The 19,806-nt window shown below is 42.1% G+C and overlaps 1 protein-coding gene across 2 annotated transcripts in view; it reads left to right on the top strand.

Moving 5' to 3' along the window:
• The window catches only part of XPO5 (exportin 5), a 34,064-nt gene that overhangs the window by 1,031 nt on the left and 13,227 nt on the right, over positions 1–19,806 (top strand). For both annotated transcript variants that reach the window (XM_035108199.2, XM_035108198.2), the window contains exons 2-20: positions 1,364–1,485; positions 2,529–2,601; positions 4,109–4,246; positions 5,044–5,226; positions 5,642–5,668; positions 6,501–6,686; positions 7,142–7,218; positions 8,119–8,218; positions 9,402–9,485; positions 9,980–10,105; positions 10,615–10,705; positions 11,210–11,338; positions 11,718–11,833; positions 13,658–13,813; positions 14,565–14,606; positions 15,717–15,806; positions 17,045–17,244; positions 17,448–17,547; positions 18,738–18,919. In XM_035108199.2, the coding sequence (XP_034964090.1) occupies positions 1,364–1,485; positions 2,529–2,601; positions 4,109–4,246; positions 5,044–5,226; positions 5,642–5,668; positions 6,501–6,686; positions 7,142–7,218; positions 8,119–8,218; positions 9,402–9,485; positions 9,980–10,105; positions 10,615–10,705; positions 11,210–11,338; positions 11,718–11,833; positions 13,658–13,813; positions 14,565–14,606; positions 15,717–15,806; positions 17,045–17,244; positions 17,448–17,547; positions 18,738–18,919 (2,222 nt within the window). The remainder of the gene's footprint in view (positions 1–1,363; positions 1,486–2,528; positions 2,602–4,108; positions 4,247–5,043; positions 5,227–5,641; positions 5,669–6,500; positions 6,687–7,141; positions 7,219–8,118; positions 8,219–9,401; positions 9,486–9,979; positions 10,106–10,614; positions 10,706–11,209; positions 11,339–11,717; positions 11,834–13,657; positions 13,814–14,564; positions 14,607–15,716; positions 15,807–17,044; positions 17,245–17,447; positions 17,548–18,737; positions 18,920–19,806) is intronic.

The raw sequence follows: 19,806 nt of genomic DNA, 5'->3' as shown, positions 1-19,806 counted from the left end.
CATTTCCTACAAAAGACACAAAACGTTTGGTTCCAGAGTGTGCCAAATCTATCCAGCAGTAGAAGTGCTGGGAAAGGCAGCTCCCAAGAAGTTCGAGGTGGTGTACATAGTTTACCTCTTCCACTTTTTGTCCTGATGACAACCCTGTGAGGTGGTTAGCCTGAGAGGTAGTGGCTGGGCCAAGATCACCCAGTTAGCTTCGTGGCAGAGCGGGACCCACTAGGTCCAACCACTGCACTGCCCTGGTTTTCTACTTGAATAGGTTTTCTCTGTATTGTGCACAGAGGAGCCCTGCCAGAATTAAAGGAGATGACATAACCCTGGATGAAGTAAAATAACATTGGTTGCATTTCCATTTTCAGTCAAGGTGATACTGGGATAGCCCCAGAGAAGCAGGATTTCTGCAAAGAGTGTTAAACCAGGAGGGGAAAGATGTTGGTGGCATAATGGTTGTGGAATGATGAGCTAAGACAGGAGTAGGAAAACGGAATAAAAGAGGCATAAATAGCAGTGAGAGAAACTAGAGAGATAAGAGACATATGAGGGAATAGCAGAGAGCCTTTAGTGTAATATCTAGCAACTTGAGGTTGATGCAGAAAGCAACACATTACTGTATATAGACAATTGAGGAGAAGTGCCCTAACTTGGTGAAGGGAGAATGGTTTTGGTTACAAGCTTTGTGAATTGACACATAGCTGATCAGTAACCAGGGCAAAATAAAGCTGAAGTGGACGTAATGTAATTGACGTGTGCACAGTTGTCTTTGTAGCACAGAGGCCAGAGCTTATCGGTTCTTACATGGAAAAACCCCCACAAGTATGGGGGAAGGAGGAGTCCACTGAGATTTGTGTGTGTGTTTCACATATTAAAATAGAAAGTGAAAAAAGAGTAGTAAGAACAGCAGTTTTATTGGTTATAAACCCTAAAGGTTGCATTCAAAACCATTATATGCTTCAGAGTTTTGACTGTTGGTGCACATTACACAAAACATATGCTTTTTTGCCTTAACAAGCCCTTCGTATTCTCAAAACAAGTGTGAGGGGGTTTCCTTTCGAGGAACAGTTTATTTGAAAACCAAGCACTGGCCTTCTCACACATCTTTCTCTGCATTATCTTGGAGGGCGGATGTTTTTTGAGCCAGTGTGGTGTAATGGGTAGACTAGGGTTGTGGAGACCCAGGTTCAAACCTTCAGTTATGCATCTCTGCCTTACCTACTTCACAGGGTTATGGTAAGGATAAAAGGTTGGGGAAGAGCCATGTGGGATGCCTGAGCTCATTGGAGGAAAGGCAGGATATAAATGTAATAAATAATTAAATATGAATGTTCTTGTTTGCTTAAAAATAATTCTTGCTCTTTTTCAGTTCTGTGAAGAGTTTAAAGAAAAGAGCCCAGTATGTGTTCCCTGTGGACTGAAGATGGCCGCGATAACACAGACTGCTATTGTCAGACACTTTGGTCTTCAGCTCCTGGAGCATATGGTGAAGTAAGGAAGTGAATGCAAAGCAAGTGGTGTGGCATTGCTACTTTTGAGAGTTTTTTAGCAGAAAATCAGGCTTGCACCTGCCACCGTAATCATCTCAGGTTGTTAATACTTCTGCAGTTTATATATAGCAGGGGAAACCCAGTGACAAGCTGAATAAGGAATTTGCAATCAGTATTTTTTGTGTTAGTTCAGCAACAAGATCCCACTTTTCTCTTTGCTGAGCTGTCTAGAGATCCCACTTCCTCTCTGTTTCTAGGAAACTAACACCACCTTATTTGTGTGTGTGTGTGTGTGTGTGTGTGTGTGTGTGTGTGTGTGTGTGTGTGTAGTATTGACTTCTGCCTATTTTCTTAGCTGCACTAGTTAATGTTTATGATTGACTGTTTCCAGAGGGGACTGTGTTGATGACAGAGACTATAAAATAAGCCTTTCTGGATCAGATGAAAGGGCCATCTAGCCCAGAGTTCTGTTTCCAACACTGGCCAGCCAGATGATTGTTGAAAAGTCCACAAGCATAGCCCTTTCCCACTGTTGGCACCCAACAACTGGTTTTCAGTACTGCTTCTTAGCCTGGTGGTCCTATTTAGCTGTTGTGGCTGCTAGCCGTTGAAAATTCTTTTCTTCATGAATTTGTCCAATTCCCTTTAGAGCCATCTAAATTGGGGGGTATCACCACATCTTGTTCTATAAGTCCATTATTGTCTGTGTGAAGAATTACCTTTTTGTGCCTACTTTGAATCTGCTGCCAATCATTGGGTACCCTCAGATCCAAGTGTTAAGCGAGAAAGAGAAAATACTTTCTCGATCCACTTCTGTCCGTGTTATGCATAGTTTTACAAACATCTACCACGCTCCTCCTCCCCCATCTTTTTTCTCTAAACTTACAGACCTGCACACTTCAGCTTTCATTGTGTGTTTTATTAGGCACGTTCCAGTGGAGCAGTGTGAGACCATTTGAGAACCAAACTTCTCTCATGCCCTAGCCATGTTAGCTATGCTATCAGTGCATTGTAAAGATGATGCCTCTGTGTTTTATTGGGCAGGTTCCGGTGGAACGATTTGGATCGGTATGAGAAAGGCTTTTTGAAGAACAACGTTATGGAGCTTATATCCAATGTGAGTCAAGCTGTTCATGAAGTCAAATTTCTGAGTTACTTCTTTTAGTAATAGAATGTAATCCAAAGAAGCAAGTTTGAGCTTCCGCGCCCCCCCTTCTTCATTTCAGATCACACACAGTTTCCATTTTTGCTTGTTAATATCAATATTACTCCAACATCCCTTCCTCACTTGCAAATATCTTTTTATTTTATATTCTGGAGAGGGTTACCAAATAATAAATATATAAAAGAAGCTTAGACTACTAAACAAACCATGGGCTTTCCTCCCCCAACTGACTCACGCTGAAGAAAATTTTAATCTCAATTCAAATATTTGATCTATGTAGCATTATGTTGTTGCAACCCTTTTCCATCACATGCCAGTACTTTAAAGCCAATTAAGGATCCAATTAAATGGAGAACCTCTGCTTCTTAATGGCGGCGTAGGAGGGTTTTTGCCAGGGAAAGTGCTTTTGCAATCAGCACCTCCCTGCCTCCCACATTCCATGCCAGAGTGAGAGCCAGGTACTGAGATAAACTGTGAGTGAAACCCATTCCCCCATCCCTGGGGGGAAGTTGCAAGGATGGTTTACCCTCTCTCATCCTTGTTTTTCGTTTGCCGCTGATCCCCCGCTGTCGTGGGGGCTGTCTCCATTAAGGCACGTGGGACTGGAAGCCACCTCAGTTCCATTCTAGCCTTTGCAGTTTCGTCACTATATTTGACCTATGAGGAAGAGAGAACCCATAAATCAACTGTGGAAGGGGGTGCTCATGTTTGTGAGACCTTCAAGTGGGGAATGCAACTTGAGTTGTCTTCCTGGGACAATTCAGTTGTATAGCCCTCAGTTCCACTAAGAAAAAGTTTGCCTGACATTATTGAGCAGTGATTCCCTAAACTCCCTTTCCCCAATGTACCGCTTGAAAATTGCTGAGGGTCTTGACAGACCACTTGATGATTTTTCTGCTTCCTGTAGCAATTGTACTGTGTTGTGCTAGATGCAGCATGATTTTTAATGGCATTTTAATTCCTTCTTATATTTATTATATATTGCATTGTATTGTGTTAGAGTTTGAAATCCATAGCATGCAAATGGTAATGCAGTAAAATACTATGTAAGGAATAGAAGTACATGAAATACAATAAAAAATAAATATGAATACTTCATGTGATGGATGTGCCATCTCCCATCTTCAACCACAAACCCACAGAAATGTCACAAGCCACAAGGATGAAGCTACAGACCACAGCTTGGGAACCTCTGTTTTGGAGGACAATTAATAACAAAACTCAAAGCTTACTGATCTGTCTCGGTATAGATTGTCCCTTTCTGATAGATCTATTTTTATTGAAGCAACTGTTACCTTGGCTCATGGAGGCTCCCAAGGTATGATAGGCTAGGATGGGGTGCAAATTTCATGTGAAGTTTTTTTCGTCTGGAATGTGTCTATAGCAAGCTTTTGCTGCAGGGTAGGTATTGAATGATCTAAAATTTCTATCTTGTAACACTTTAATTTTTCATTTACAGGGTACCCAGAATATTTTAGAGGAAGAAAGTCACATTAAAGATGTCCTTTCTCGCATTGTAGTAGAGATGATCAAGCGTGAATGGCCCCAGCTCTGGCCTGACTTGTTAAATGAGCTGGACACTCTCTCCAAACAGGGGGTATGGAATACATCTTACAATCAAATTGCTGCATCTTTTCTGGATTTAACTTGTAGGATATAATTGTATCAAAGTATACAGATGTAATGCGTATGTGCACTCCTCCTGCATTATCCAAATATGTTCTTCAAAGATCACAAGGTTATTCCTGTACAGTGGTACCTCAGGTTAAGTACTTAATTGGTTCCGGAAGTCCATACTTAACCTGAAGCGTACTTAACCTGAAGCGAACTTTCCCATTGAAAGTAATGGAAAGTGGATTAATCTGTTCCAGAAGATGAAAAACACCCCCTAAAACAGCAATTTAACACGAATTTTACTGTCTAAATGAGACTATTGATCCATAAAATGAAGGCAATAAATGTACTGTACTATAAAATAAATAAGACAGTATTGTAGATGAAAAAAATTAACATTTACAGTAGTGCAGTGGTGCCTCGCGAGACGAATTTAATTTGTTCCGCGGGTCAATTCGTCTTGCGAAAAATTCATCTTGCGAGGCACCGTTCGATCACAAGACTCATTCGTCTTGCGAAAAATTCGTCTTGCAAGGCATTCGTCTTGCGAGGTAGCACTGTACCTCGAGTTAAGTACTTAACCCGAGCGGTGATAGCGGGCATGCACAAAGCGCCAATAGAGCGCTTCTGCGCATGCGCACGGGGCGGAACCCAGAAGTAAACACTTCCGGGTCTGTGGAGTACTTAACCTGAAAGTACTCAACCTGAAGCGTACTTAACCTGAGGTATGACTGTATTCATTCTGTCTGTTTGTGTTTTTTGTTTTGCTTGGGACTCTAGGAGACTCAGACAGAGTTAGTGATGTTCATACTTTTACGACTGGCAGAAGATGTGGTGACCTTCCAGACTCTTCCAGCCCAGCGACGACGTGATATACAGCTAACTCTCACCCAGAACATGGAGACTATCTTTAGCTTCCTGCTCAACACCTTGCAGGAGAATGTAAACAAATACAGACGCATGGTAAGAGTCTCTTTTCTTTTGGCATATGATGCAGTCCTAACCCCACTTACTTGGGAACAAGCCCCATTGAATTCATTAGGACTTCTGAAACAACATGACTAGGATCGCATTGTTAGGATTGGAGATCCTCAATCTACAATAGCAACCCTGCTGCTGCTTAAATGCTGCAGGGTGGAAGAGGTGATATGTAAGCCCTAATCCTGGCAGCAGATGTTGGCTATTGCAATATACTTGAATTTGTGATCTACCCCTCAAAGTGGAAACAAATGAACTTGAAATGTGGTAGTAGTTGGGCTGTTCAGCTTATTTCATTTAAGAAGAATATAGACGATTATTAATAATGATGGGGTGGGAATTAGTAGTGAGAAGCCATGTACATGTCAATATCTCATTCATTCCTTATTCTCTTTTCCAGAAAATGGATGCAACACAGGAATCAAAAGTAAGTGAAGCCAGAACAAAGAGCACATTTCCCCCCTGCTGTTCATTCTGCTGAGCTAGCAGTCTGTTGCTGAATTGTGGTTCATAGGTGCCAAGTTCCGGATTGAAAAATCCGGGATCAGCAGCGCCGTGGCACCGGAAGTCGCTTCTACGCACTTCCGGACATGCGTAGAAGCGACCTCCAATACCGCTCTGCCCATTTCCAAAATGTCTGCAGCGCCAGAAGTCGCTTCTACGCATGTCCGGAAGTGCGTAGAAGTGACTTCCGGTGCCGGCGCAGCACCAGAAGAACATGGCCGCTGGCATGAGCTCCGTAATCTGGGGGAATATGGGGTATTTTGCCATTCGGGACACCTGCGGGAAACGGTAAGAAAATACGGGGGTTTCCCGGGAGAAACGGGGTACTTGGCAGCTATGCTGTGGTTGTCCCATATAAGTTAGCAATTACCTTTGATGGCGTAATTGTGAAGAATATGTAAAAACTGATCATTTTTTTGTGGAGAGAGTAATGCAGAGGTAGAAGAAGAACTTGTTCATCCTAAACCGATTTTTCCAAACTAACTTTCACAAGCATGCTGGGAAACTTTTGTAGAGCTGCATCAACTTTATTTCTACTTAGTTCCTCTGTATCCATAGGAGAAATAAGTTTCTCATAGTACTTAATGACTTGCATCAGAACCAAAACTTAGTAAAAAAACAACGCTGTTTATTTTAACTTTTCCATAGTATCTGCTGTCAGTGATGCCAAATTATTGTTGTTCTTTTGAGACTGTGTGAAGTAGATTGCAGAATCTAGTATTGACTATAACCTCTCAATTACTTTCTGTTCACAGGCACAAGCAAGTTGTCGAGTAGGGATAGCAGCACTCAATACTCTGGCCGGCTACATTGACTGGGTGGCTATGAGCCACATCACAGCAGATAACTACAAACTGCTAGAGATGCTATGTCTGCTCTTGAATGAGCCAGAACTTCAAGTGGGAGCAGCAGAGTGTCTCTTGATCGTGGTCAGCAGAAAAGTGAGTTTCTCTTTTCTGTCCCCCTCAAGGTGTTGTTGTTTTGTTTGTTTTTCAAATAATCTTTGTTGTTTTGGTATGAATGTATCTATGGATATAATACAGGAATGAGTAGAGTAAGGCCATAGAGTAAGTTATATCTTGCCTACTGAGGATTTTGTCCTGTTCTGCACTGCAATTAATTATCCCTCTTTGATTTGGGGGACATGTTCAGGGAGAAGAAATTCTGCAGTGTGATAGCTGTCATCTACCCTTTGAGCACTGGATGAGTTATTGCTCCATTTCCTATCACACATTAACCTGTAGCAGCATTTGTACTTTCTATTGGTCACATCTGTAAAGAAAGCTGAGAAAGTAAAGAAAGTATAAGTGGTAACTAATGAACTGGCAGCTGCTAGTTGATGCTGAAGAGCTAATTTCGTATGTTGTCACAAAGATCTCCTTTGTTTTCTGCTCAGGGGAAACTGGATGATCGCAAGCCCTTGATGGTTTTGTTTGGGGATGTTGCCATGCACTACATCTTCTCTGCTGCCCAGTAAGTAATATCATCCTCTTCTGTGAGCGCATGATGACTTCCCAAGGGAAGGAAGCTGCTCTTAGTTTGGGCACAAAATAGCTTGTGGAGCTCATAAATCTTAGCTGGTGGCTCAAGAGTTGGACAAAGTTACCAGGAGCACACCATAGAATGCCTCCTATTCCGGCCATGGTCCATAAGTCCAGATTGATAGAGAGTGCCCCCAAACTGTCAGGTGGGTTTTGGGTATGCTGAGGAGGCTGCACTGCAAATGAGAGGAAGGATAAGTCCCATTTTACACAAGCAGAGCCCATTGCTTAAGCAAGACACCACTTTTGGATATCGCCCACAGCAGTCACCACTTGAGATGTGAGTCACATGTTGCTTTTGATCTCAAGGTGATTTGCAAATATTTTGTTAGAATGATGTGAGTTGGCATTTTCCACATCAGACTAGGCCACTGTATGCTAGTTGTTTCTTTCGCTATGCACAGGTGCTGAACATTGATGTGATAAAATTACCTTGTGACGATTTCCACCCATTCCTTTTTGGTGTAGTGATAGCCACACCTTACCTTCTGAAGCACGTTGTCTTGTCAGAAGATCTGGTGCTATAAAACAGTTCAGTTAAGGTAGTTCTTTGCTTCCAGTGTCCTCCTTCGTGTCCTACCCTGCATAAAAATTTGTGATAGAGTCATAGCTGCCAAGTTTTCCCTTTTCTCGCGAGGAAGCCTATTCAGCATAAGGGAAAATCCCTTTTAAAAAGGGATAACTTGGCAGCTATGGATAGAGTTGACACATGTGGTACTTAATCCAGTAAGGTTTCTTGTTAAAGTTTCATACTACTTAAATTAAATCTATAAACTAATGTTTACAGTATTCCATAGTAATACTTGACTTCTGCTTTATCTATACTTTTCAGGACAGCAAATAGTGAAGGCCTAGTAGAAAAGCACTATGTTTTCTTGAAGAGACTTTGCCAAGTCTTGTGTTCTTTGGGTAGTCAGCTGTATGCATTGGTGGTGAGTTTTCCATCACAAAGCATTTTCCCAAGACTGTTTTTCAGTGACTGTTACATAATCTCATGCCCCACGTTGAACTGCTCTGTACAGTTTCCATCTCTTTCCAGTGCACTTCATAGCTGAGTGGAAATTTGAACCCTGTTCTCCCAGGTCCTAGTTTGACATGCCAACCACTACACCAGAGCTTTCCAAATTGTGTGTCATGACACAGTGTGTTGGCTGCAGTGTGTAGCTGTGTCACATGAACACTCCCTGCGCTCCTCCTGGGGCTGGAAAGGGGTTAGTTTTATCATGGTATTCTACTCAGTATTGATCCAGAGCAGAACTCCAACATATAGTTAGCAGAGTAAAAACTTAAACACGTTGCAGAAAATAGACCAGAGGCAATTGTATTTCATCCAGGAGAGCTTTAATGCTACTGAAGGTAAATAAGCATAATGGTCACAAATCAAATACATTGGGGATTGGCACTATCCATAAGAAGTCCAGTTGCAGCAGATTTGACTTAAACTTACAGTAACTTATATTAAGTCTAAACCTAAACACTATACAGTGGTACCTCAGTTTACGATTACTGCAGTTTGCGATCGATCGGTTTGTGAACGCCGCAGACCCAGAAGTGCTTACATCCGGGTTCCACGGCGCGCGGATGTGCAGAAGCGATCTGCGTGGCATGCGCAGAAGCGCTCTATCGAAACCAATTGCGTCCATAAACCGAGGTACCACTGTATACAGAACACCACACCAGAAGGAAAGAGAGACAGAAAGAGATCCAGGCTCCTTCTGGCCTTACTATTATAGTCAGCATGACCTTGAAAGAAAAGAGAACAGAACCAGTTTAAGCCAGCTGTACTCAGCTTCTCCGAAGGAATAACCGAAACATCATGAACCTTCTGTTTGTTTGTTTCACACAGAGAAGCTTCCAGGACCCTCTTGAATTAATTAGAATAGGAAAGATCTCTACACATCGGATGTACTAAGAAATGCAAACTGACAAGTTTAACCTCTGGTTTAATAGTAAAACTGAATTACTGTGTTGCAAAATGATGCATGTCTTAAAAGTGTGTCACCAACATGAAAAGTTTGGAAAGCTCTGCACTACGCCATACTAGTTTTTCTGCAGCTGCCATGTGGCAGCTTGTCATCTGAATCCACCTTTGAAGTTTGCCTCCCCTCTCAACAGGGCTCTGATTCAGATGTGGAAACACCTGTCAACCTTGGAAAATACCTCGAGTCATTTCTAGCTTTCACAACCCACCCCAGCCAGGTAGGCAAAGGGGAAGGTTTTCCAACCTCTTGTGTATAAAAAAACAGCCATTTGTGCTGTGTGCCTCCGTTTTGAAAATGTTTTAGGTGCCTTTTCAATGGAAGAAAGGCTTTGTTGTCAGCACCATGGTGCTTAACCTTAAACACTTCATTCTCAGTGCTGATTTGGGCTGTTTATGTAACTTAGGATAGTAACTATTGCATACTTATATCCTTTCCTTCTCTGAAACTCTGTTAAGTGATGTGGCATGCTCTTTCCTGCCATCCAACATTCATGAAGATCCAACTTGCAGTAGCAAACGGTGGTGTGTATGTTGAACAAAAGTTTCAGTTGTTTGGGCATGTGCGTGTTGGAAGTAATTGCTGCTTGGTTTCAGCTGAGCTTGGGAGTATTTACCAGTACCTAAGCTTCAGAGGATCAGTGTGGATCACTATTGTCATTTGAGCATTACAGTTGGAGGTTACTAGCCTGATGAGTCCTTGTTTTTCCCCTAGTTCCTACGCTCTTCCACCCAGATCACATGGGGAGCTCTTTTTCGGCATGAAGTCCTGTCACGTCATCCTCTGGTGTTGGCTATGATTCCAAAATACCTGCGAGCATCTATGACTAATCTTGTGAAGGTATGGTGCCATGAGAGTCTTTAATTCTAGAGTGGCATGGTAAGGTATGAATGTTCTTGAGACCTTTGGTTTTCCAAGTGTGGAGCAGGAATCTTGAGGAATAGTTGGAAGGCTGCTGGTATGCCGGTGGAGGTCTGCCCCATCATCTCCCTTCAGTGGGTATTTTGATTCAGCCAGAAGGCAGAAGAATAACAATTTATGCCTCCTTTCAGTCAGTGCAGATTATGTCCCAAATGAACAACCTATTCCCCCCCCCATGCTTTTTTATTCTGAAATGACAGCCCCCTAGAAGTCTTGCTGCTTAAACTTATTCTAGATTAAAAACATAAGTAGATACCGTAAGGCCACTTGCATAGTTATATCCTAGTTGAAATTTGTGTGGCTCAACAAGCTGAGTTCTTGAAAATGTTTCGCTGCAACACACATGAGAATTCTGCTAGTGGAAGAGTTCTGTGAAATTACTATTTTCCCACTCAATCTCTTGAATCTGACACCCCTTCTTTTTGCAGGTGGGGTTTCCTTCCAAGACAGACAGCCCCAGTTGTAAATATTCTCACTTCGACTTTGATAGTGATGAAGACTTTAATTGCTTCTTCAACTGTAAGTTACCTTTGTTCTAGTAAAACCCATCTCTTTGGAGGATAACTTGGAAGTTTTCCCCTATGCTCTTCAGTTTGAATGGCATTAACAGAATCTCAGAATGGGCCATTTGAGAGCAGGAGATGCTTAGTGTGAAAGGTCCCACATGCCATCAGTCTAAACAGTTCATGAAAGTATATAAAAAATTATATTAGCCATGGTAGATAAGTGGGCCCTCTGGGTTCAGAAGCAATATGCCTCTGGATCCTAGTTGCTGGAGCGCAATCTATTGCCTTCATGCCCCAATTGTATGCTTCCTTCAAGTGTCTGCATCCCAAATCTTCATTCATCTGACTTAATGCTCAATTGTTGAAGTGAGCAAGCAGAAGCAGCTGCCACCTGGACACCCCTTCTGGTGATTACTGATGCCTTTTACATGACTGGATTATTTGAGCTGTAGCAGTAGGTGCCTCTAATTTAAAAGCATTTTGAAACCAAGCCTTTCATGTATAATTTCCTTGGCAGCTTTCCGTGCACAACAAGGAGAGGTGATAAGGATGGCATGTCGCTTGGACCCTCGAACTGGCTTCCAGATGGCTGGAGAATGGCTGAAATATCAGCTGTCTACTCCGGTTGATATTGGACCCGTGAACTGTAAGTTTCCTTAATGGGAGGGGAAGTAGGCTTGGTCTCCAGCAGCGGTGCACATTTTGCTTTACCTTTTCCTCACCCAAACAGTTCCTCATTCTTTTTTCCAGCCTAGGCCTTCCAGCTGGAGGGCGAGGGGTTAGTACCTGATATTGGTTGAAACGTAAACCCTACTCTTAAATGTTTAAGCTCATTTTTTTTAAGTAAAAACAGCTTGTAAAGATGCTACCAAACAACTGGATTTGGGGGGGTGGGTTCGTAGGGCAAGACTTTCGGAGAACTTTTTACACTGGTGTAGGAAAGTAAATTCTTGTCCAAAGACAAGGGCCTACATTGCTGCAGATCTGGAAGTGTTCCAATATTTTCCTTTTTCTTCCTCTTATAGCTAAAACTGGTGAAGGCTTCTGCTCCATCTTTTCAGTTTCTTTTGTGCAATGGGATGCTATGACCTTTTTCTTGGAGAGTGTCGTTAGCCCAATGTTCCGGTTCATGGAAAAGGACGTATGTAGTCTTGATGTTTCATTTTTTTCTGCCTCAGTTGGCTTGCTGTGACAACAGTGTCTATTGAAGAGCATGGAGTGGGGACGCTAGCTTGTACTTGACCACATTATATTACATTTACAGTAGCACATATTATTTAGAAAATACTAGCTTAAGTAAGTCTTTCAAGCTTTGCTATTTTTATGAAGATCAAAAGAGCCAATGTGATATAGTGGTTAGAATAGTGGTTCTCAAACTTTTTCCTCTGGGCCACACTTTCAGAATAAAAAATTGCTCGCACCACATCAACTCTTTTATTGATAAGAAATATATTGAAAAAGAAAAAGAAGCAACTCCTAGCAGCACTTGATTGCCCTTGAATCTTTCCGCCACACTTGTCATCGTCTCTTCCCACACCCTTGAGAACCACTGGGTTAGAATGTCAGACTGGATGACCTTGGGTCAGTCGCTATCTCAGATTGACCTACTTCACAGGATTTTGCAAGGATAAAATACAGTGGTACCTTGGTTCTCAAATGGCTTAGTTGTCGAACAAATTGGCTCCCGAACACCGCAAACCCAGAAGTAAGTGTTCCAGTTCGCGGCTTCCGCTTGAGTGCAGGAAGCTCCTGCAGCCAATTGGAAGCCGCACCTTGGTTTTCAAACATTTCAGAAGTTGAATGGACTCCAGGAACGGATTAAGTTTGAGAACCAAGGTACCACTATGTGGAAAGTGGGGAGAACCATGTATGCCATCTTGAGGTCTTTGGAGGAAAGGTAGGATGTAAATGTAATAAATGTATAATTATGTGGTTACATTTTTCCTATGATTTATTTTGCCATACTTAAAGGCTTCCAGCAGTAGAACCTGAAAATAAAACTAAGACTTAATTCACACAATGCTTTTGCAGTGTGGTTGCCGCTACAAAACTGCTCCCCCATGCCTATGTTTTGGTTCCTCTGCCCCTGAAATTGGATGGAAGTTCTGCCTCAGATGCATAGCTGCCAAGTTCTCCCTTTTTTTTTAAGGGAAATTCCCTTATGCTGAATAGGCTTCCTCACGAGAAAAGGGAAAACTTGGCAGCTATGCTCAGATGAATATTTCCTTTCCCACATCCCCTTCTGTTGGAGCTGCTTTTGTGGGGTCAAATGTTGCAGAATATTCATACATTATCAATATAGTGTGAGAATTGAACTTGGTGTTCGGCTGTTCTGCAGCTAATTGAAAAACAAGAGCAGGAACACGTGCCACTAATTTCAGATGCAGTCATCACAATGTTGATGTTTTGTGACAAGTAATTCTTGTCATAATGTGTCTTTGCTATTCTGGAAAGTGCTCAGATGGGGGTAGATTTTGTATTAGAACTTGCACAGATCACAAATAGTGAATCCATGAGACTCACTCTCTGCTGTGATGGTAAAAGGTGAACAAGAGACTATAAACAATTCAGTATGCTGGTAGCTGTGCTGATATTGCTTAATGCTTTTGACTTTGTGCAACTATGTCACCAAAAGCTCTACAGAAAAGGAAATGATAAGTTCCCTGTCTATCATGAGCCTAGACAACCAGTGGTTCGAACTTCTATCACATCATTAGATGTAGTCATTTTTAACTCCCACTCATGGCTTAAAATACCTTTGTGTTAATTTGTTATGCTTTCTGTTGAATAATACTTTTCATATAAAGTTGATAATAGGCTAATGTGGCATTTTTGCAAGTTTTATGTTTGTCACATTTCAGCTGTAGGTACAGGCAGACTGCCTTGAATTTGCCTGAGAAAGAAATACTGACATTCTACAAAGCCAAAGTGCATTGAACATTGTTGAATTCTTCTCTTCTCCTAGGAGCTCCCAGTATCCGATGGCATAGAACTGCTACAACTTGTCCTCAGCTATGAAACAAAGGATCCCCTCATCCTGTCCTGTGTCCTTTCCAATGTTTCGGCACTCTTTCCATTTGTCACTTACAGGCCAGAATACTTGCCAGATGTTCTTTCAAAGGCAAGCCCTGTTTTTTTTATCCTGTTAATATGATGAGGTTTTTAAAAGTGATACTGTGTAGATCCTTACCTGTAAATGTTTCATAGGATAGAGATCTAGGGAGGCTAAACGTTTTTCTCTGATCATTCTAGAGAACAGAAGCCCTAGCAGGGACAATTTTTGTTGTTGCGGTGACCCATATCCAGCATGCCAGGTTTTTCTTGTGGACTAAAGAACACACAACCCCCCAATAATGTGGCTAAATTTTAAAGTGTGTGTGTGTGTGTGTGTGTGTGTGTGTGTACACATATGTGTGTGTGTTCACATCTATATGCGTATATGTACATTGCAGAGACATACTTAGAAAATATATGGTTATTTCTTTTAAATACTAGAAGTTCAAGGGGAGATTGTGTCGCTTCTAGTAGCTGGTGAGGTTTGGTACTTGATTCTGTACTACTGGTAGTTTACCTTCATGCTTATAGGTGACCCCTCAGTTCTCAAAATGGAGAACACTGAGAACTGTGATACACGTAATTCCCTGGGTAAATTGTGTTTAAGATCTGAACACAGTGCTGGTCTTGTCACTTAAGGTATACCTCCTCCTACCTGATGGAATCCTTTTCTTGTGTTGAAATAGAAAAGAGGAAACTTTGCTCTAATAAAGATATTTTTGTGGACTCGGAACACCTATTCATAGACTAGTGACTGGTATGGAGCACATTCAAAAGTATGAACCATTGATAAGTGGCTTTTGTTCTTGTTCCCATAGCTCTTTGCCTCTGTTACCTTTGAAGTTGTAGAAGAAAGTAAGGTAAGATAATTTTGGCCATACTGTACAATGTATAGGTGCATGGATTACACTTCCACATAGCAAAGTAGCATGCTTATATGCAACAATGGCATCATAGACCAGACATCCCCAAACTTCGGCCCTCCAGATGTTTTGGATTACAATTCCCATCATCCCTGTCCTGTTAGCTAGGGACCATGGGAGTTGTAAGCCAAAACACCTGGAGGGCCGCAGTTTGGGGATGCCTGCTATAGACTAAAATTCTATATATAAATTCAGTTCTTTCATGGGACCTTTGGGGGAAGTACATTTCAGTACTGGCCACACATGTCTTTCACTAGTTCTCTATGGATGCAATTGACATGGATGTGATTGATAAGCAACTGCATCCATGCCACATAAGCAATGCTTATATGAAGCATTTAAACAGTGTTATGGGGGGTGGGGTGGGGAATAATAACAAAAGGTTGTGCATCCCACAATTCTGAGCAAGTGTTACCGAATCTTACATTAGGTATAGAATTTGGTTTCCTTAGAATATCAGCTTTCACTTTTTTTAAAAAAGCAAGTCTTCAGCCTATATGACTGTAAAGGTAGGTTTGAAAATGGGTCAGCAAAGCCAAATAAAATATCAGCAGCAGAATGGTGACTGAGTAACATTTCCAGTTACCCGGGGGTGGGGAAGGGTGCAATTTCAGTGCTGTGCAACTCTTTATCCCTCCTTGTAACTAGCCAAAGCAGAAAATATTATGCAGATGTTCATACATACCTTTCCCACACCCGGAAATGGTCATCAGAGGTTTGCTGTTAAGGGTTCAATCAGCATTAGTCTTGCAATGGGGAGCCTGTGGCTTTAGCCTGCCCGGGGTGGCTTGTTGTGTTGAGTTTCGGCTGTCCTTTCGACAGGTGCTGAAAACGGTCCTGTTTTAAGAGGGCTTTTGACCCGGGGTGGTAATATTTTGTTTAATACCTACAAAAAAGCTACTGCTCGTGCTGTATTGCATGGGGTTGGGCTAGATGACGCCTGCAGTCCCTTTCAACTCTGTGATTCTAAGTATGACCAACAGCTGATTCTGTTAAAATGTGCAGAGCCAAATACAATCCTCAAGCTTTATTGACTGATTCTCCTAGGCCCCAAGGACCCGTGCAGTGAAGAATGTGAGAAGACATGCCTGTTCCTCAATAATCAAGATGTGCCGGGATTACCCTCAGCTTGTCCTGGTACTTTATTGAATTTTCTAAATGACATGGAGCTACTTGGTGTGTGTTGTGGGCCGGAGTGGTGTGTGTGTGTGTATGCTTTTGTTATTCCCCTTGTGGTTTAAAGCTCCTGTGTTTGTTCTATGTGTGTTTGTTAGTGTTTGGTGGGAGTGGCATTGATTATTGTCATCCACCTTTCATGGACGCTTGAGGTCTGGTCTGTCTGTCTGTCAGTCAATCTTGATTGTTTCAACCATGAGGGCCTTCTCAGCAGTGGCGTCCTCTCTATGCAATGCCCTCCCATCCGATCTCAAGGAGATAAAGAACTACATACCTTTAGAAGACATCTGAAGGCATCCCTGTATCAGGAAGTTTTTATATTTGATGTTTTATTATGCCTAGAGTGGCTGGGGAAACCCAGCCAGATGGCAGGGTATAAATTAATATTATTATTAGTCACAGAAGAGAGAAATCTTTGTGGTAGAGGTTGGAAAACATAGGGGTGGAGTATATATAAGATTCAGCATATGGATACAAGAGCTAAGAACCTAAAGGAGCAACTGAATACAGTTTCACACATAGTGAGGTGAGAAATACTGGGTGGTTACCATAGCAAATGTGTAAGCATCCCATTCACAATTGTAAATGTATTTTTAGACTACTGCATATGCATCTGGGAAACCTAATTGTTTTTTCCATATGTTCACTGTTTGGTACAGGAAATGCTGTGGTTTCTGCAGATGCCATAACCAACATGGCACAGCTCAAAGGGGGCCACTCCCCCTAAATTGATGGGCATTGCCATTCAAATAGTGTGTGCCCCTCCCCAATATTTTATTCAAGTTGGCATCCCTGGCACAGCTAATTCATTTTTTGTTCTGGAATAAGCTTTCATGTGATTAGGAAGTATCCTGGCCATACAATGAGTTACTGTTACGTTATTGAATTGTATTAATTGTTTTGATCAATTCATTGCCGTTATTTGCTTTATTTATAGCCGTTGCATTTGATATTATAGTGATTGCAATGTTGGTTGTATTTTTAATGCTACTGTGTTTATTGTGAGCAACTTTGAGCTGAACATTTGTTGCTGGGAAAGCAGGATGCAAATGTTAAATCAAATAATGTATGGCGTTGCCTCGAACAAAAGCATTCTCCCACCAAATATTCTGTGTAGGAATTCCGCATGTATTCAAGAAGTCGAGTCTTGTGTGATTCTGTCAGTTGACTTGACCTTTGCTTGAATCTGTTTCTTCTAGCCAAAGTTTGACATGCTGTATAACCATGTAAAGCAGCTGCTCTCCAATGAGCTACTCTTGACCCAGATGGAGAAGTGTGCTCTCATGGAAGCCCTAGTCCTCGTCAGCAACCAGTTCAAGGATTACCCGCGGCAGAAGGTTTTCTTGGAAGAACTCATGTCTCCTGTCACAACCTTGTGGCTGTCTGAAGAGATGAGGAGGTGCAAGGACTTCCTCTGTTCTTTCTCTAATGTAGTGCGGGGGGGGGGGAATACAGTACTAGGCTGTAAGGTTTAATAATATCCTGTACAAGAATCACACCAGCAATCCATATCATGAGATTGAGCATTCTAACCATTGGCAACATAATCTTACACAGCTCTCAAACTGAATCTGACTTCTTCCTCTCTCTCTTTCTGTTAAGAGTCCTGACCAATCCTGAAGAGTTTGTCCGCTATGTTGGTGCTGATAATAAACTTACAGACCCAGTCATGGAAGATCCCTGTGGCCTAAACCGTTCTAGAGTAAGTAGTTATTAAGCATGAACCTTAGAGAAGGGGGATTTAGCTGTTTTCTGGAATATTTCTCCTTGCTCAGTAGGTGCATAATCTTTGCTATTTCATAAAGGACTTTTTGAGCATGTGTTATCTCTGGGGGGGGGGGGAGAAAAACATCTGGGATCTGGAACATTTTTGAGAATGAGAGCTAGGGTGGGTTTTTTCTGCCTCTTTTATCTATATTGTTTTGGCTGGACCTCCTACAAAGTAATTTATAAGTGACATGGACTAACCAGCAGCTAGTTTTGTTTCGTGTTTTAATCCTGAACTACTAAAAGCAGTCAAATAGCAGATGGTTTCTGCTGTACAGCTACATAAAAGTCATAGAATCCTAGAACTGTAGAGTTGGAAGGGATCCCAAGGGTCATCTAGTCCAACCCCATGCAATGCAGGAATCTCAACAAGAACATACAGTGGTATCTCTGGTTGCGGACACTATCCATTCTGGGGTGCCGTTCTCACCCCCGAAATGTCCGCAACCAGAATGGCACTTCTGCGCATGCATGAAGCACAATAGAGCGCTTTTGCACATGCGCGAAGTGTGCAGAACCCCGGAAGTAAACACTTCTGGGGTTGCCGTGTTCACAAGATGAAAAGACGCAGCATGAGGTATAACTGTACAGGTCAGGTAACCATCCAGCCTCTGCTTAAAAACCTCCAGTGAAAAAGTCCACAATGTCCTGAGGGAGTCCGCTCCACTGTTTTAACAGCTGTTACTGTCAGAAAGTTCTTCCTGATGTTTAGTCGGAATCTCCTTTCTTGAGACCTTTGGGTATAAGACGGTATAGAAATAAAACAAACAAATAAATAAATTGAAGCCATTGTCAGAGGTTTCTATACACACATCCCCACGTGCATCTTCCCATTGTCCATCCAGATAAGCAAAAGGCATTCAGTGACACATATCCAACTAAGCAAAACCACTTAAGGAGGATGCCGAACAGGGCCAGTGAGAGCTGTGGTCTGGGGAGGCTCCCGAGGGCCAAGTAGGCAGCCCTGGAGTGCCACATTTCCTTCCCCTCTCCCATGCCCAAGGTTTTCATAGAGGCAGAAAGCAGTTTTACCAAGTTGCTATATTGAGAAGTTCCAAGGAAGCCTCTTGTTGTTCTTTCTCTTTAACCCTTAGAATATTTCCTTCTTTGTTTATTTCTCTATAGATAAGCTTTTGTGTGTATACCATTCTGGGCGTTATAAAACGGGCTCGTTGGCCTGCTTCCTTGGAAGAGGCGAAGGCTGGAGGATTTGTGGTTGGGTACATGCCTAATGGCAGTCCAATCTACCGTAATCCCTGCTCTGTGCAGGTCCTGAAAATGTTTGACAACTTGCTTGCTCTCATAAGGTGGGTCAGCTCAGCTTGATAACAGTCTCGTAGTGAAAATGCTATCCACTCTGAGAAGTGTGTTTCCTCATTGGAGCCAATTTAGCTCTTGCACATTTAAATTTTGTAAGGAAGTAGATAAGGGGAAAGAAACCCAGCACATTTCATAGAATTGTAGGGGTGGAAGGGACCCCTGAGGGTCATCTAGTCCAACCCCAGGAATCATGTCTACAGCTGTCCGACACACTTACTTGTGAGAATTCTTACAGGAGGAGGTGTACCCAAATTTCATTGAACATAAAATTAAACACAGCTTGTTGCCTCTACCCCTTTTTGTTGTGCATGGTCTCTCTACTCTTCCTGAAGATAGAAATTGAAGAGAGTGCAAATCAACCTTACTCAGTAAAGTTGTTTGTAGTGGTCTGGGGAACATTGTGATGACTTGTTCCCTGATCGCTAAAATGGCAGCACTTGTGAAACTGTAACAAGGAGCGATACTGGCAGTCATGGTATATGTGGGTTATCAACAGCATTTGGGAGATTTATTAAGTAATAATAATAATAATTTTATTATTTATACCCTGCCCATCTAGCTGGGTTGCTCCAGCCACTCTGGGGCAATTGCCATGAGAAATGATTTCTATCTCCCCCATTTTTGTCTTCTTGAAGATTATATATTTTTCATGGAGGAGAAGGCTATTAGTAGCTACTTGCTATGATGACTATGTGCTGCCCTCAGTATTGGAGGTAACATGCCTCTGAATACCAGTTGTTGGGGGAATAACATTGCACTCATGTCCTGCTTGCACTCAGTTTCCCGTAGGCTTCTGGCTGGCCATTTTGAGAACAGGATGTTAGCCTAGTTGGATTGTTGTTATGATCCAGCAGGGTCCCTCTTGTGTTTTTAT

Source organism: Zootoca vivipara, chromosome 3 (genome assembly GCF_963506605.1).
Source record: "Zootoca vivipara chromosome 3, rZooViv1.1, whole genome shotgun sequence".
NCBI classification, from domain to species: Eukaryota; Metazoa; Chordata; class Lepidosauria; order Squamata; family Lacertidae; genus Zootoca; species Zootoca vivipara.
This window is presented reverse-complemented; position numbering and strand designations above follow the sequence as displayed.